A 17,179-nucleotide genomic window follows, 5' to 3' on the forward strand; every position below is an offset into this window, starting at 1 on the left:
GTATATATGTGAAGACGCGTAGGTATACTGTCGGTAGTACACGCACGTTACTCAAAGTATGGGCTTCTTCCAGATGGTCTGCTGACACGATCCAGAACCTATAGTGACCATGCAGGCTGCCAGAAGACACTGCAGTACAAGCCATGTACACAAGGCCACCAGTTACAGAGCCACCTAGCCACGTCGCCTCGACAGGATTGCAACATGCCGCGATTTCCGCCTAGAAGCTATCAAATATAAGACACAGATTTGGAATGGAACCCATTATTGGGTCTGATAGGGACCATGACGAGGGCAAAGCAAACACGACATGCAGCAAACAAACGAAAAGTAAAAGATAAGGAACCAAACAAGGCCTCAGTGGATGGGGTTTGAGATCACGACTCCCAGGGGGAGCTCAGTCTCTTCCTATCATATTATAAACATCCAATTGTCTCATCATCAGCCTGTATAGATGAGAGAAAGAAAGAAAGGGAAAAAATCTCTTCGCACAGAAGGGAGAGAAGGGGAAATTACATAATCGCTAAGCGGAGAAACATACTTCCCTTCCGGGCGATTTCCGCCCTATAAAATCTCCCTCGACCACCACCACTTTTGAAACTTTTTTTTCTTCTTTTCTTTCTTCGTGCGGCGACGCAACTACTAATTCACCCGTGTTGCCTACACATCAGTTCTCGGACTGTCTCCCGTGATGTGTTACAGGTGTCAGTTGCGTCACAGAAGAATGGAATTGCACGCCGGTTCTTACTTTACTGGTCTTTCTTGAACTCTTCTAGGATGAGGCCATTTGGTTTGGGATCGGACACTACTATATCAATTGCTTGATAGTATCTGAGGATACGACTAGATGTATCAATCTAATGAGAAATATGACTTGTACAAAAATTCCTCGTCTACGTCTGTAGGTCCGGCGCAGAGAGCCTTAAGAAACACGACAGATCACATGATTGGGCCTTGACCTAAAAGTGTCGCCCTGTTCTACATGACATTTTCTACATCGTTTTCGTACACGTTTGCCAACGGGTAGGCGGCGTCTTTAGTTTCTGCTAAAAGTACAGCGCGGATGCTTCTCGAATATATCGCGTCTCCTACGAGGGAATGGTGCGTTTCTTGAAGGTGGTTAGTCTCAGAACGCCTCATTGACCTGACTGCCTGGAACTCACCTAAACAGCCCGCCCAGCCGTGCTCCTGCTCCGGCATGCAACCTTGCATAATGACTAAATAGGAAGGCAGAGAGCATAATATAGTAACTAGATGCGCGGCTGCCAGAGATGGCAGGAAAGAAGCCAGCATATTACATCTAAGATCGGAGAGACAGTGACATTGTCATAGCAGGATACTGTATAATTAAGAGACTGGCTGTCATTACATCCAGCTACACCCAAACACATAGCAACATATTCGTTCTCCAGAGCATGTTTGTCCAGAATTAATCAAACAGAGGAGTCAATTGATTGACCGTCTCGTGCTAGAATATCCTACATTCAGGTTCAGCTCATCTGCAAGCGTTTCATGGGAGGGATCTGGGATCGCCGCGAGATGTAGTGCGTAAAAATGAAAGAGGATCTGGAGCGTCTCAAGAAACAGGCTGACAATGCGGTGCTCGACCGGCAAAGATGGAGAAAGATAACAGGGAAAGAGGAGTTGGAGGCAACACTTAAGAAACTAGAGGATGCAGTGAATCATGTGCTGAAGTAGAGCATTCCCAGAGTCGAACGCATTGTCGTATATGGCTTCACCGACGTCTTCGCCAACAACAAGCCACCCACGTTCAAAGTCCACGCCATATGGGATCGTAGGCCGGTCTATAGTGAGATTTCATGGGCCCCAGGCTGGAGGCCACCGAATACCGCAAAAAGACATAGGATGGATACCTACGGAGCATCATACGTGAACCGTAAACTGTCATTACCGAACCCATACTTCTAGTAAGAGGCCTCTCCAGACAAATCCAAATGCAAGATCTATCCCGACACTGCAGAATTACTCGCCCGGCTCGTCCCCGATCTTCTCAAGCTTCCCCATCTCGCGCTTCTCCCCGGCCTCACCAAAGATGCGAACCCGGTCCACGCGCAGCTTATCACTCTCGCCGTCGCCATCAACGAAGAAAAGCACCAGCGACATGACGTTCTGGAACTTGACAAACCGCAGGTCGACCTTGGCCGTGGCCGTTTGGGGATCCCAGTCCTCGGGCTGGATCGTCACCGTCTGCACCGCGGGGATATCGTCCGCCTCGTCGAAGCCAAGCACATGCGACCGATTCGTATACAGCTGCAGCGTCTTCGGACGCATAGGCCGCTCGTCTTCATCCACCTCCTCGTCGTCGTCCGGCAGCACCGACGTGATCTGCAGCGAGTGCAGCTTCAGCCGGGACTGGAACGGCACGAACAGCATCAGCTGCTCGTCGGTGTCGCTCTCGACCCAGTCCGCCGCGGCGCCCTTGCCACTGCCCTTGCCCTTCCCCTTGGCATCCAGCGCGGACGGCTTCGTGCCCTGGAAGAGCGTCTTCGCCGTGCCGAACTCACTGGCGCGGTTCAGCAGCTCCAGTCCCTTCGGGTCATGCTGGTCTGTGATGTCGGTGTAGTTCTTGGGGGGTGCGGCGCCGACCCAGTATGCGCCTCCGTTGGATGATTCGTCGGCAGCGGCGCCGCTGGGGCCCGCGCTGTCGGCTTTGCTGGCTTCGGCGGCGAGTTTGCGGACGGCGTCGGAGAGTTGCTGGGGGTTGGCGCCGCGGATGGTGGAGATGACTCGGCCGCGCTGGAAGACCATGAAGGTAGGCATCCTGGGAGGATTAGAAGGTTAGCCTGGAGGTCGTGGGAGGGAGGCGTAAGGTGGGGGAACGTACGCGGTGATGCCGTGGGCGGAGGCAATGTCCTTCTGCGTGTCAACATTGATCTTGGTGAAGGTGATTGCATTCGGGCGTGAGAGCTGTGCGGACAGCTGCTCGTAGACCGGGGCGATGGCCTTGCATGGTCCGCACCAATCTGCGTAGACTGTGATGGAGGGGATGTTTAGCGGTGGGAGGGGAGGACGCGGGGTCGAGGAGCTCACAGTCGGCCACAACAAAGGTGGAGGAGGTCAGGAGGGAGCTGAACTGCTCCTTGGAGGTGATGTGGACCGTTTTTGACATTGTGGTGGTCGGATGGGAGGAGGAAGAGAGAGAGAGAGAGAGGAGGAGGAGGAGGAGGAGGAGGAGGAAGGGGGAGGAAGAGAGAAGGTGGAAGTTGAATTGACGGTGGTGGTGGAAGTTGATGGGTATGTCATCAACCCGCATCCAATGACATCGGATCCATATAGATCGGTTTCTACTACTTTACCCAGAACTCTCAACGCGGGTTCACTGCTGCTTTCACTGCTGCTCCTCGACACTACGATGATGGGGAAATTCCAAGCAAACTCTTAACCATCCATATCAACCTTTGCGGCTCCAAATTGCTTGGTGATCAACACAATGATCCTCTTCCACTCTTCATCCGCACATTTCTCCCCCGAACCACATTCTTCACAATAGATCATACCGGTACAGAATCCCAAAGCACATTTTTACGTACTCTTGTAGTTCCCTTCTCATCTGGGCTGTAACCCTTTCCCCATCTGCCAGCGGTTCTCTCACCCCTTGATCTGGGGCGAGCGTCGAGACGAGGGCCGGCTCATGAAACCGCTCGATCTGGTCCCAGGCCTATTTCCAGTTCACACCATGTATATGCCAAAGTGCCTGGTGGGGAATATTATTTTGTGCTGGATAATCGTAGCTGGCAAGGGCATCCCGTACAAAGTGCCAGAAGCTATCCATTTCAAGCAGAAACACCTCCTTTGCACGACTGGTCCCAGTGGCTTTCGCATATCACTGGCGGGCTAAGACCGCATCCGTAAGATTAATGAGGAGATAGGGAGATAAGCCTGGAGGGCAGTGTCAGGTGCTGTAGCGGGACGTTCAGGTGCTGTTATAAACCGACGAGGGCGGACACGGTCTCAGTCAGTCGACAACAGGAGACAAGAGGCCCCAGCCCCTCATGTATCCTCCGCGACGGCAAACAACACCTTCATCCACAAGCTACACCCGCGACATCCGACCACGATCTCCCCATGTTCCGCCTCCCGCTCCAGATCGCTCTCGGAGACGAGGAACCCGCGGTCGTCGCCACACCGACACGCGCGAAACCAGACGCAGGTGCTATCATCACCGCCGTCGCCGGTCTCGTCGCACCCCAGATCCTCCAGGTCGACAACCTCCAGCCCCGTGTGGAAGACGGCAGAGGATTTTTCGCGCTCGGCGATCCTCGACCGGTCCAGACGGAGGGCGCGGTCGTACTCGGCTCGTAGATGGGGGTCCGAGAGGGTCTTGTAGGCGGTGGTGATCTCGTCGATGGTGTAGATGCGCTGTTCGTGCGGGAGGTGGTGATTATGTGTTTTTGTTGTCGTTGGTGGTGGTGTCGAGGGGGAGGCTTTGTCGGGGTGGTGGGTGAGAAGCGCTTTGTGGTAGGCGAGTTTGAGCTGTTGTTTGGTGAAGCCGCTGGTGGAGCCGGAGAAGGGGAGGCTGAGGATTTGGTAGTAGTCGTGTATTGTCATGGTGTTGTCTGGGATGTCGGTAGCAGGAATGTCAGTGGATGATGGGGGAGGTGGAAAAGGATGTCGATTATTGCTGTGGGAGGCAGTGGAGAATCCGCGGGCCGATGGAGCGCCGCCACTCAACCGCGAACTTCTTCCCTTCTCCTCCTCCTTCCCTCGTCGAGACTACCAGCTACGAGGACGCATTCAAACCAAACAATCCATTGCTCCAACCTATACTCTAAGTTTCTTCTAGGGTTCTAGGTTTCTAGGTGATCCCTCCACTGTATCCGGCCATCCGTAAACTAATCATCTAGGATATCAAGAAAACAACTGAACAGACAAATCGACCTCATGTTTACTCGGAGGCCTTGAAGACGAAGCGCTCATCGCTGGTGAAGGGCACACCGAGCTCGAGCAGCTTGACATAGACGTCGGCGAAATCCTTGAAGAAGGCATCGCTGTCCTTGGCGTAGCGGTCGACGTGCTTCTTGAACTCCTTGTCCTTGGTGAGGGCGACGTCGGTGGGCAGCATCATGAGGGTCTGGGTGGTCTTGTCGGTGAACTGGGCGGGGCCGTTCCACTTGCGGTTCTGCCACTTCTCGTCGACGAGCATGCGGAAGAACTCGTTGGTGAAGACGGTCGGGCTGAAGTTCCAGGGGCCGTCGAAGCCGGAGCGGTCGGTGTGGGCGCGGCCGAGGGCATGGGCGCCGATCAGAGCCACGATCTCCTGGTCATTGAAGCCCATGCGGTAGAAGACATCACGGATGTGGCGCTGATCCTTGGCGCCGTCGGGGAGACGGCCGTCGGGCGTGCAGGCGGCGACGTCCTTGTCCTGGCGGCCGGGGCGCCAGGGGATGGCGGGGCCACCCAGCTCCTGGACGGCGCAGGCACCGGCCAGGGTCCAGAGGTCGGAGTACGAGATCCAGGGGAACTTGGCCTTGACGGGCTCGAGGAAGTCCCGGGCGTGCTTGAGACCGGCGTTGGCGCCGTGGTCGGATTCGGGGGCGAATCTCATGGTGGCACCGTTGCTGCCACCGGTGCCGGTCTCCTTATCGTAGGTGCCACTGGCGTGCCAGGCGAGACGAACCAGGACCTATGCGAGGTGAGTGGTTGTCGATGAGAGTTGACGGAAAAGGGGGCAAAGAAAAAGTACTTACGGGACCATAGCTGCCGTCATCATAGTCGGTCTCGTCCGCAAGCTTGCGGGCAATCTCGTCGTACACCTTCTGGTAATCGGGCTTGGAGGGGACGAAGGGCTTGGACTCGCCGCCGTTCAGGTAGAAGAAGGCACCGGCACCACCGGCGACAGCCAGACCGGCCCAGAGGAGAGTGTTGGAGGACGACTTGGGCTCGGAGGCCTCCGAGGCGTATCCCCGACGAGCAGAGGCGCGGAAGGCCTGGGTGGGCAGGGCGAAACGAGAGGAACGCACGGCGGGGCGAACCGAGGAGGAGCGCAAGAAAGCGCGGGAGGCGGATCTCGCAGCGGAAGCCATGGTAATGTACAATATGATACAGGGCAATTGAGGAAGGGGTGATGAAGGGAGAGGATGAAGACGAAGAAGAAGAAGAAGAGCAGAGGATGAGGAGGAGAAGAAGATGATAGAAGGAGGAGGACAAGGGATGAACCCAATCACAGGCGAGGTATTAATCCCGTTCTGGCCCCGACGGTTGACTCAGCATGGAGAGTCTTCCGATTCGTTTTCTCCGCATCCGCATCTGGGGATTTCTAGATGCATCATGGGAGGGTGTGGATGGGTGGTTGAGATGGTGATGAGATACGTAGTGAGGGGGCGAACCACTGTGCATGGAACTGCTTCTCGTCGAGTGTCTCGTCCGCTTGTCCGTCTCGCATCCAGACTGTCCTCGGACTGAGACCTCTGGTGTCGAACGTATCCCGAGGTTCCTGACATGCCAGCGATGAACTATGCTGAGGCTCCACCGGGGGATTTTCTCATTACTAACAAGGGACTCTGATTGGCCGAGAGGTGGCGGCAACTCAAGGATGACTTTAGTCATCAAATTAAGCCCCAGGCATTAAGGCATTAACCCGTTGACACTTACCAGGCACCAAGGCACCAAGGCACCAAGGCACCCGCACACCACAGCTACGAGCACGATAATGATGTCCGTCGTAAAAAAGTCCTGCCGTTCGATTGAACAAACACCAGGGTGGAGTAGACGCAGTCCTGCTAAAAACTGTTGGGTTTTGATCTCCCACTGAACGAACGATAAAAGTAAGCCTCGGAGCCATGGTCGGACTCGACGCGTACAGTGTGGTTCCTACGAGGTACTGGTATTGAGTAACTAGAGAGAGTACTGGACTTGGACTCGCATCAGAGCCTGGTGATGGATGTTATGGTAGAGAGAGAGAGAGAGAGAGAGAGAGAGGAAAGAGGAGACGCACGAAGGAAGGAAAGGAGAAACTCGCTAAGGGATGAGTCAGCACCCTCACCACACGTGACCCACTTGTATATATTCCATCCGCTTCAACCACATCCTTTTCTCTCCATCACACTTTTAAAACCTCACGAACGCATAATCAACCTCCAATGCCTGGTATTCTCCCTACAGGATGGTAGGTCATATTGGCGTACTAGATGGACTCTCCCCGGGCAATTATAAGGCTCCTCGATTTCCACGTAGTCGTCGGAGTCACCTGCTGCTCATACATATCATATTAGATATCTATATCGTACTCCATACAGCATCCGTATCTCATCCATATCCGTACGTTCTCTACCGTCTACTCTGGAGTATATCCGTAGAGGCTCCCACCTACACCGACGAGGCTCTGCCCTCTCCTTGCCCTCCGCCACTCCGCCACTCGGAACTTCGGCCCGTCTCCTATCCCCTACTCCAACTCCATACCTGACGCGTCTCTTCTCTTCTCCCTTCCCTCCGCTCGACTCGAGTCCCTTTTCCCCCCTCGCCGTGTCAGATCCTCTGCGACGATGGTGGCCGGTATCAGTAAACGCCAGCAGTTCCGCAATGAGCGCGCATTGCAGGACCTCATCCGCTCCGTCCCCGGCAATGACCGGTGTGCCGACTGTCAGGCCATGAATCCAGGTATGTCCTGTCAGGGACCAGGTCCTTTTTCTTCCGCAACTCTAACACACCTCCAGGATGGGCCAGCTGGAACGTATGTCCTTACAATCCCCTCAAATTCTCCGAACCTTCCCTGACAACTCTAGATGGGTATCTTCCTCTGTATGCGTTGTGCTGCGCTGCACCGCAAAATGGGCACCCATATCTCCAAGGTCAAATCCCTCAGCATGGACAGTTGGTCCTCCGATCAGGTCGACGTGAGTGCATCGTCCTCCTCATTGATCCTCCAGTTTCTAATCCCGTCAGAATATGAAATCCCATGGAAACACCCTCATGAACAAGATCTTCAACCCCCGCAATGTGAAACCCCCCGTCCCCACCGACGTCGACGAGGCCGATGCCTGCATGGAACGCTTCATCCGCCAAAAGTACCAATACCGAAGCCTGGAGGACGGCAAGCCCAAGCCGCCTGCTCGAGATGACCCGTCTCCAACCCCAGGGGATCGTTCGCCCGAGGGCTCGCCGCCCCCTCTGCCCCCGAAACCCGGTCGACCGTTCGGATTCGGTCTGCGATCTGCCTCGTCCGCCACGAACCTCAATCGTATCTCGCAGGGACAGGGCCTGTCCCTTCGGTCTCCGTCTCCGCCCCCGCCGATGCCCTCCCGTTCCGCCTCCCATGGCCTCGCTGCCGCCTCCAGCTCCATGAGCCCCGCCTCCTTCGAGTCAATGATGAACACCCTGCGGGACATGGGATTCCAGAACGAGCGCCGCAACGCCGCCGTCCTGCGCGGTCTAGACGGAAACTTTGACAAGTCCGTCGAGACCTTGGTCAGACTGGGCGAGGGCAACAACCCGGTGTCGCGGACCAGAACTCCCGCTCCAACATCTACCACATCCGCAACCCCCTCGTCCTCGACCAACCCGTTTGATCTGCTGGACTCCAAGCCGCCCACCACACAGCCGACAGGACAGTCGTACAACCCCTTCGACATGCCCTCCTCGCAGCCGGCCACGGCCCAACCCCTCGAACAGTCCTTCCAGAACCTCCAAGTCTCGCAGCCCCTGTTCCCGCACTCCACGGGAGGCCATCTTCCCCAGCAGCCGCCGGCGCCGCAGCCGATGTACCAGCAGCCACCCGCGGCCACGCCCCCAGTGACCTCCTCCACCTTCACCCAAAACGCCTTTGTACAGTCCCCGCAGGCGGTCGACCACAACCCGTTCTTCCAGTCGCAACCAACCATCACCACCACCGTCAGCCAACAACAGTCCAACCCGTTCTTCTCGCAAGCACCTTCCCCCGCGACCACCTCCCTCCAACCCCCAAGCGCCGGCCTCTCCGCGCCGCCCACCATGCCCAATCTGCCCCGTCATGCAAACACCATGCCGGCGCTCTCCACCTCGCCTTTCGCGCAGTCCTCTCCATTCCAGCAACCGCCGCCGCAATCCCAACCCCAACCCTCCCCCCAGCAACCCGGATTCGCCTCCCACAATCCGTTCCAGTCCATGACCGCTCCCACCACCCCGCAATCCGCCACGGCGCCGTACCAATACGGCTTCCAGGCCCCGCCGCAGCAGCAACAACAACAACAACCCCTACAACCGCAACATCTCGCCCCGCAGCCCACCGGCCGCGTCGACAAGAACTCCATCCTCTCCCTCTACAGCTTCGCCCCCCAGACCCCGACCCAAACAACCCCCCTGCAAGCTCCTCCCGCGCCGGCCCCCTTCCAGCCCCAGCCGCAACCCCAATTCCAACCCCAACCGCCCGCCGTCTCCGACCCCCAGTCCGGCTCTCGAAACCCCTTCTTCACCGCCCCGCCGGGCTCCGCCCCGCTGACGCAGCCGCAGCTACAACCGCAGCTGATGCCCCCGCAGGCGTCCCCGTTCGCGACGATGACAGCGATGAAGTCCGCGCCGGCGACGACAACGAGCTTCCCGCGCGGCCACATGAGCCAGCAGAGCGTTGACATCAACGGGTTCCAGAACGGCCGACACAGCCCGGATGCGTTTGCGAGTTTGAGCGCCCGCTACGGGTAGTCCGGTGTCCGATCCGGCTGGGCCTGTACCATGATTATATCTGATCATATCACGCTATATACTATGTCATGTCATATCAGCGAGCACCCCGGCGGCGTTTGGCTAGATGCGAGGGACAGCGTTGGATATCGGATAGATAAGAATTGTGTACGTATGCGATAGATAAGTCTTCCGTGGGTCTAGACGTATGGTATAGACCTGCGTTGGACATGGGACATTCAATACATTCAGCCTACCGGAACATCTACTGGGTATATGCGCCAAGACGAGAAACACAAGCAAGTAAACGAACGACGTCAACAAGCAACGAGCAACGAGAAATAATGCCCACCCACTAAGCGAGCGCAGTTCTACGCCCACAGCTCCCGGTACCGGGCCTCCGCGGACTTCTTCCACGGCAGCCAGTCCCACGACGGCCACTTGGACGGCGACGGCCGCGACCACGGGAACCGCAGCTGCAGCCGGCTGCGGCGCTCCCACGGCCACGACCACGCCGGCGGTCTGGAGAATAGGCCCGACGTCCACCGCGTCCAGGGAGAGGGGGAGGACCGGGGGAGGGCCCTCTGCTGGCGGCGGGCCTCGTTGCGGAACTCCTGGATGATGCGGTCGAATTGGCGGTCGCGTTGCTCGAGGGCGCGCTGGCGCTGCTGCGATCGCCAGGCGGCCTGCTCGGCCGGGTCGAGACACCACACGACGACGTCGCCGCGGCGGCGCCAGTCGTCGTGGATGGGGGTGTTGAAGGTGCGCCAGCACTCGGCGTAGGAGGAGGCGCGGAGGAGGGACTGCAGGGTGGGTTCGAGCTGGGCGAAGAAGACGAGGTAGTCGGGCCAGTCGTGCGGGGTGGCCTGTTGGTAGGCGGCGGGGCTGTCGTGGGGGAGGGGGAGGAGGGAGGAGTCATAGGCGCCCGGGGGCAGGGTGTAAGAGGGGCTGCGGGGGATGTGGCGGAGGCCGCCGCTCATGTGTTCGCGGAGGAACTGGGCCGGGTCGGCGTAGAATTGGTCGGCTTCGTCGACGTAGAGGGCCTTTTCGGTGGCGTTGAGGCCGACGGGCGGGTCGCAGGTCAGCGCCCAGGCGTAGAGCGTCGGGTGGACCATGTGCGAGCGCCACGGGGTGCTGTGGCAGGGCATGAGGAAGCCGGCGGTGATGCCCGGTTGGGAGGTGTCGGAGGCGTAGGGGTGGTGCAGGGAGCCCGCGGGCCGGCTGACGGGGTCGTGGGCCTCATGTTGGTGCCGGAGGTAGGAGAGGACGTCGATGATGCCGGAGTTGTGGTAGATGCTGGTGTACCCGGCGATGGCGAGGTTGATGAGGACGAGGAAGGCGAGGGTGAGTCGGCGCGGGGTGTAAGCTCCGGTCGAGCGCGAGACGGCGGGGAGGAAGAAGTCCACGAGGGGCGGAGCGGTCAGGACATGCAGGGCCGGCAGCAGCGGGTAGATGAAGCGGACTTCCTTGTGCGAGATGAGGGAGAGCACGAGGGGCATGAACAGGCAGATGGTAGCGAGTTGGCGCTGGACGGGACCAGCGGACGCCGGACGCGCCACGACTCGATATAAGCCGACGAGGGTGAAGGGGAGGGCGGTGGTGAGGAGAAGCGGGTACCCCTGGGACAGGTAGTAATGCCAGTCATTCCGTCCGTAGAAGACGGCTAGAGATTGGGCGATGTTGAAGTAGAGGAATTTGAGAGGCGGGAAGGTCCAGACGCCGTAGTACAAGCGATCCGCCAGGGTGGAGATGGCCAGGACGGAGGAACTATGTGTGACAGGTGAGGCTCTGGACGGGAACGGGGAAGATGGTGACTTACCCGCAGAGGAACACCTCGCGACAGAGGGTCTTTCTTTCAGACCAGCCATTTTGCATCCACGCGACGCTCGCGAGGGTCATCCAGATGAGGGTATTGGTGGGACGGAAGATGCATGCCAGCGCCGCGAGAGCGAGACATTGACGGAGTCTGGCGTTCATTAGCGTCGCGAGTGACGTGAATGGGTTGACACGTACTGAACGATGAGACGTCTGTCAGTCTGCGCGTCGGACCAGTCCCATGGCCACAAATACAGTGCGACTACGGTGATGGAGGTCTCCAGACAGTTGGACAGCGTGCGGGTGGAGCAGAACCATTGCCAAGGACTGAGGACGGTTAAGGCCAGCTAGACCGATATGAGATCAGTGAGAGGTTATATGGAGATGGTGATAGGGCTGGGAAGACCTACCACGGCGGTCGCTTCATGACTGTTTCGTCCATAGACCCGGCGAGCTAACTTCCAGGTATAGAAGTCGGCGATGGCTGCGATGAGGGCCTGGGTGGTTTTGGGAGCTGCGACAAGAAGGTCGGCTCGGACGGCCGAGGAGAGGTGCAGGAGGCGCGCCAGAAGGTCAGCAACGGCATAGACACCGGAGAAGAGCAGCGGATGGAGAGAGGATCTCAGATGATGTCTCCATTCCTGGGGAAGGTTAGCATCGGAGAAGTGCAGAGGGGGGTGTTGCGGGGGAGGCAGCTGACCCAGGTGATCCAGGCGCCCTGATTGTCACCAAAGGCGAGTTGGTAGGCGGGCTCGAGAGACTGGAAGAACTCATCTGGTTGGAAGAAGGTGTGGAGGGAGAGGGCGTTGAGGAGACGGAGGGCGAGGAGGAGGAGGAGAGGTGAGGTTGACATCCCGGAGGATAGAGGATAGGGGCAGCGAAGTACCCAGGTCGACACAATAGGATGAGGATCGATAGAAATAGAGTAAATAAAATAGGTAGAACATAAAAAAAAAAGATATAAAAATATAGAGTAATAGTAATAAATGTAATAAATAGGTAAATAATAATAGGAAAGTAATAAACAAAATAATTAATATGAAGTAATCGGATTAACTACAGAGTACTCAGTGCCTCAGTGTAGGTACGTAGTTACGTAGGTAGGGTTAGTAATACGGTTACATAATCCCTTAAGTAACCGCGGAGGCTCCGAGTACAAACGGACGCGCCTCGATTGGTTGCCGCATTTGGGGTAACGGGTAGACCTGCACTTAGCGGCATAGCTTAAACTGTACTTATCCTATATCTCTGTCCTTCTCCCACTTTCTCTCTTCTCTCTTCTTTTCTCTCTTCTCTCCCTCCCTCTCTCTCACACTCTCGCTATCCCTTACTCCATATCCTCCCCGCCATCAATCACATCAATCACCATGTCCTCCAACGGTACCAATCCCTACCACGCCGCCTCCACTCAAGAGGCCATCCACGCCGAGAGTGAATTCGCCGCTCACAACTACCATCCCCTCCCCGTCGTCTTTGCTCGTGCCCAGGGAACCTCTGTTTGGGATCCCGAAGGTCGTCATTACCTTGATTTCCTCTCCGCCTACTCGGCCGTCAATCAAGGGCACTGTCATCCCAAGCTCGTCGCCGCTCTCGTCGACCAGGCCTCTCGTCTCACCCTCAGCTCCCGTGCGTTCTACAATGACGTCTTCCCCCGCTTCGCTCAATTCGTCACCAAATACTTTGGTTTTGACATGGTCCTCCCCATGAACACCGGGGCCGAGGCGGTCGAGACGGGGATCAAGATCGCCCGAAAGTGGGGCTACAAGGTCAAGGGGATCCCCGAGAACCAGGCTATTGTCCTCAGCGCCGAGAACAACTTCCACGGACGGACCGTACGTTCCCTTCCACCTCTGATACCTCCCTCATACCCACCAATTACTCACCACTCATCTAGTTCGCCGCCATCTCCCTCTCCTCCGACCCCGAATCGCGCGAAAACTACGGCCCCTACCTCCCCGGAATCGGATGTAACATTCCCGGAACCGACCGCCCCATTACCTACAATGACAAAGCCGCCTTGCGTGAAGCCTTCGAGAAGGCCGGCCCTAACCTGGCCGCCTTCCTGGTCGAACCCATCCAGGGAGAAGCGGGCATTGTCGTCCCCGATGAGGATTACCTGCAGGAAGCCAGAGCTCTGTGCGACAAGCACAACGCCCTCCTGATCTGCGATGAGATCCAGACCGGTATTGCCCGCACCGGGAAGCTTCTCTGCCACGAGTGGAGCGGCATCAAGCCCGACATGGTCTTGCTGGGCAAGGCCATCTCGGGTGGCATGTACCCCGTCTCCTGCGTGCTGGGTCGCAAGGATGTCATGCTCACTATTGAGCCCGGGACCCACGGATCGACCTACGGTGGAAACCCGTTGGCGTGCGCCGTCGCCATCCGTGCCCTGGAGGTGGTGCAGGAGGAACAGATGGTCGAACGGGCGGAGAAGCTCGGCCATGTCTTCCGCAGTGGCCTCGAGGCCATTAAAAGCCCCATGATCCAGACCGTGCGCGGAAAGGGTCTCCTAAACGCCATCGTCATCGACGAGTCCAAGACCAACGGCCACTCTGCCTGGGATCTCTGCATGCTGTTGAAGGAGAAGGGTCTCCTGGTGAGTTTCCTGCTCTGCTGAAGGCGATTTAATTACTGATATACCTGCGCAGGCCAAACCCACTCATCAGAATATCATCCGCCTCGCTCCCCCTCTTGTCATCACTGACGATGAAATAAAAAAAGCACTGGATATCATCACCCAGGCAGTCACCGAACTCCCAAGCCTCTCAGGCAAGGCCGAGGACGAAATTATTCCTCCGCCGGAGAAGAAGGTGAAGATTGGCCTCGAGAATTAGATGATGAGTTTGCTTGATGGAGGTATCCAGCCAATGGATAGTCCATCTGTCTCCGCGCAACCTCCGCACCGGCAGCCTCATGGCAGGCTGGATGAGGCGCGCGCGTCTCTCCACTTAGACGGGAGATCACCTCTATAAGATCAGTATTCAGATCTTTGGCGCAGTAGGTTTCCTGACTAGACAGAGACCTTGCCTCGACCGGATGTTGCCTTCTCGGCATGGATCACGAATAAACGAACACGACTGCGATTATTGGATAGGATTGGAATTGGCGGGAATCGGAAAGTTCAGATAGAAGCCAAAAGCTAGTGCTTTCATAATGATTATCGTCTAGTGTAACTCGATGCCTCATGATGGATGTAGATGTTGCTTTCAGCTTACGTTCAGGAAGCCACACGCCTTCAATGAGTCAATCACTTTACTAATATTGTACATGCCCAATGAGTTCCTGTATCCGCAAGACTAAAAGATCGTGTCCAAAGCATCCATCTCTTGTCCAAAGCTCCAGCCAAGTGCCGGTAATGTAAGAGCCATTTGTTCGAGCTGGTCATCGAATATGTTGGTAAAAAGCTGCGACTCATTGTTCTGCGACGGCTCTGGTCCTTGTTGATTCTCTCCTGGATGGACACTGCCTCCCGCATGCTCACAGCCCATTTGTTCAACTGGGGCATCTGATTTGAGGGAAATGTTTGGTAAATCATGATTCTGGGATGGCTCTGGTTCGTGTTGATTCCCGCCTGGATGGAGACTGACTCCCATTCCCGAATCCGGAGTTCTTGAAGTACCTGAATCAAAAGATTCCCTTGGCGGTATAGATCGTCCAGACCGCATGTTGCTCTGTATACGATCAAACACCTCGAGATGAGTCGTGGACAATATTCGTTCCAACTCCTCGTTATCTATCCCCCGAAGAGCCTCAGTAAGACGAATCCGAAGAGCAGTGCGGACTGCGATGGGTGCCGCATGCAAGAATGCCTCCCGTATTTGATTCACCTCTGCGGAGACTGTAAGGTCTAGGTAAGGGCTATCTGGCAGCGGATCCCCAGGGAAGAGGATACCGTAGATTTCATTTCACTGGTCTTTGGGTGTGCCTTTGGCGCGATTCGTCAAAAGCCGTAGTTGCTCAGCAGTCGCGCAAATCCGGCGCACCTCGGGTTTAAGCTCACAGCTAGCTTGCCGGAGATGGTAATCTCGCTCCTGTTCAGACTCAAACTCCTCCGAACATCGTGCGCAATAGATGGGGAGTCGGTGCCTCCGTTTAATGTGTTGTTTCACTCGAGACGGGCCTTCGTGGTCTGACTTTCCGCAGGAGATGAAAATGTCTGGGTGTCGCTTAAAGAAAGGACATGCAAACCGGAGAGGAACCGGTCCTTCTGTTCGTTGTATTTTGCTGGGCTGGGGTGGCTCGAAACCATCGTCACCATCGCCCTGGCTATTTGTCCCTCTGGCACTTTGGCCCCTCCTTCGCTTCTGTCCCTGCGGCGTTGAATAACTCGTGTTGATCGAGCTCCTCGCGTCCTGTGAGCTTGAGACTGTCTCCGAGCCTGAAGTCCTCTTCCCTGAGCACCACAAAGTAGGAACAGTGCCTTCATTAAACCATACTTTGAAGTCTGGATGATCTAGAAACCACCGCGTGGTGCCAATGAGTCTCTCGTTGGCTGCACAGGATTGGGTTATTTGTCGCCATACCAGCCAGTAGAGGCAATTCGCATAGAGTGTCTTCATTCGACATATATCCCTCCTATACGGTCCTACCTCTAACGGTGATACCCTGTCCTGCTCGCCGAATATTGACTTGCAGTCTTCGGGTAGATCAGTATCAGCATAGTCTGACGATCCGGAGCCCGACGACCAAGATTTTTCGGTCTCATGGCCCAATGCATGAGGGTCACCAGAGGAAGAGATGGTTTGGTTCGCTGTCTCCGGAGGCTGTAGGTGCAGCTGTGATGGGCTTCTCGTGGAACGTAGTGACGACAGGATCCAGGACGTAGTCCAGTCTAGCTGCGTCGCATTTTGTGTGGTCAAAATGTGCTCTCGGGAATCATATGCCCTGTTTTCGGTGTCTGGGAGGGTTTCCAGATGCCCCATAGAGACGTTGGGGGATTTACTTCCCAAGAAGAGACCTGGAATAGTCGAATATAGTCTCTCGGTGCCTTTGTTTGGATGTGCACCCTCCACGCCAGAGTCTTTCTGCGAAAGAGTGTTCTCTTCACCATCATACTGGGCGAGCAGGGTATCATCCCGAGAAGGGCCTTCTTGTCGCTCTCTGGGATCTGGTTCTGTATTTCCACGACTGTCCTTGTATTCTTCATGCATTACCACATCGTTATCGGGATGAACCTCATTCGGAGTGGAACCTTTCTTATGGAATGTATCTTTTTGTATAGGGCATTCCTGGTTTACCATAGAGGCCCGTAACCGTGTTAGGGTATCAACATTTTGTCGGAATAGAGTTAGCATGGTATCTATCTCCTGTAACGGTAGTAGTGATCCTTCTACCGGTTCAGGATGCTGAATACCTTGAGCCTTAGCGGTATAATGTCGCGAAAATTCAGATGTACGGGTACTTATGTCGGCGATCTGTTGTAATCAGTACACTGGAATAGACACTGCATTGAGTAGCTTGTCTGAAGGCCTACTCTTTCCTTACTATATAAAAGGACATACCTCGTCACGTAACGCTATCGCCTCGTCTGAATATCGCTTGACAAGCTCGGTTGGAGGATAGCTTGGGATATGAGCGACAACATTGTCAGTTCCCGGCATATCATCTTTCCCTGATGTGCCCCTGTAAGGTCGATCATCAATGGAAACAGAATATACCGGCGCGGTTGTGTCTAGCTGAGCAGTATGGAGAGCTTGGTGCTGTTGAAACTGCTCACCAGCCGTAGTACCAGCATCATGGCGCCCTTGGCTGC

At 56.1% G+C, this 17,179-nt stretch overlaps 7 protein-coding genes across 7 annotated transcripts; 3 read left to right on the forward strand and 4 right to left on the reverse strand.

Moving 5' to 3' along the window:
- Positions 1 to 1,983: 1,983 nt before the first annotated feature.
- Positions 1,984 to 3,130, reverse strand: BDV59DRAFT_192967 (thioredoxin-like protein 1; the record flags this gene model as incomplete). Its single annotated transcript, XM_073692135.1, has 3 exons — positions 1,984 to 2,782; positions 2,846 to 2,984; positions 3,052 to 3,130. 3 exons carry the CDS (start codon positions 3,128 to 3,130, stop codon positions 1,984 to 1,986), a joined length of 1,017 nt encoding a protein of 338 aa, XP_073548621.1.
- Positions 3,131 to 3,233: 103 nt separating this feature from the next.
- On the forward strand, positions 3,234 to 3,905 carry BDV59DRAFT_177344 (uncharacterized protein). The gene has a single exon (XM_073689594.1). It carries the CDS (start codon positions 3,653 to 3,655, stop codon positions 3,857 to 3,859), a length of 207 nt encoding a protein of 68 aa, XP_073548622.1. The 5' UTR covers positions 3,234 to 3,652; the 3' UTR covers positions 3,860 to 3,905.
- Positions 3,906 to 3,935: 30 nt separating this feature from the next.
- Positions 3,936 to 4,663, reverse strand: BDV59DRAFT_24931 (CSL zinc finger-domain-containing protein). Its single transcript, XM_073696057.1, has one exon. The coding sequence runs from the start codon at positions 4,567 to 4,569 to the stop codon at positions 4,012 to 4,014; it is 558 nt and encodes a 185-aa protein (XP_073548623.1). The 5' UTR covers positions 4,570 to 4,663; the 3' UTR covers positions 3,936 to 4,011.
- A 73-nt stretch (positions 4,664 to 4,736) lies between these two features.
- Positions 4,737 to 6,160, reverse strand: BDV59DRAFT_24942 (peroxidase). Its single transcript, XM_073696059.1, has 2 exons — positions 5,709 to 6,160; positions 4,737 to 5,644 (listed from the first exon to the last, which is right to left on the reverse strand). Exons 1-2 carry the CDS (start codon positions 6,042 to 6,044, stop codon positions 4,907 to 4,909), a joined length of 1,074 nt encoding a protein of 357 aa, XP_073548624.1. The 5' UTR covers positions 6,045 to 6,160; the 3' UTR covers positions 4,737 to 4,906.
- A 1,342-nt stretch (positions 6,161 to 7,502) lies between these two features.
- On the forward strand, positions 7,503 to 9,633 carry BDV59DRAFT_201619 (putative GTPase activating protein for Arf; the record flags this gene model as incomplete). Its single annotated transcript, XM_073693844.1, has 4 exons — positions 7,503 to 7,617; positions 7,674 to 7,690; positions 7,743 to 7,853; positions 7,903 to 9,633. 4 exons carry the CDS (start codon positions 7,503 to 7,505, stop codon positions 9,631 to 9,633), a joined length of 1,974 nt encoding a protein of 657 aa, XP_073548625.1.
- A 350-nt stretch (positions 9,634 to 9,983) lies between these two features.
- gpi10 (putative glycosylphosphatidylinositol-alpha 1,2 mannosyltransferase) lies at positions 9,984 to 12,471 on the reverse strand (the record flags this gene model as incomplete). The annotated part of the gene is made up of 5 exons (XM_073695023.1): positions 12,128 to 12,471; positions 11,838 to 12,068; positions 11,626 to 11,774; positions 11,432 to 11,578; positions 9,984 to 11,379 (listed from the first exon to the last, which is right to left on the reverse strand). The coding sequence occupies exons 1-5, from the start codon at positions 12,278 to 12,280 to the stop codon at positions 9,984 to 9,986; spliced, it is 2,076 nt and encodes a 691-aa protein (XP_073548626.1). The 5' UTR covers positions 12,281 to 12,471.
- Positions 12,472 to 12,644: 173 nt separating this feature from the next.
- Positions 12,645 to 14,743, forward strand: car2 (ornithine-oxo-acid transaminase). Its single transcript, XM_073689595.1, has 3 exons — positions 12,645 to 13,259; positions 13,322 to 14,023; positions 14,076 to 14,743. Exons 1-3 carry the CDS (start codon positions 12,795 to 12,797, stop codon positions 14,259 to 14,261), a joined length of 1,353 nt encoding a protein of 450 aa, XP_073548627.1. The 5' UTR covers positions 12,645 to 12,794; the 3' UTR covers positions 14,262 to 14,743.
- Positions 14,744 to 17,179: the final 2,436 nt, after the last annotated feature.

Source organism: Aspergillus ambiguus (genome assembly GCF_047715705.1).
Source record: "Aspergillus ambiguus strain CBS 117.58 unplaced genomic scaffold BDV59scaffold_13, whole genome shotgun sequence".
NCBI lineage: Eukaryota > Fungi > Ascomycota > Eurotiomycetes > Eurotiales > Aspergillaceae > Aspergillus > Aspergillus ambiguus.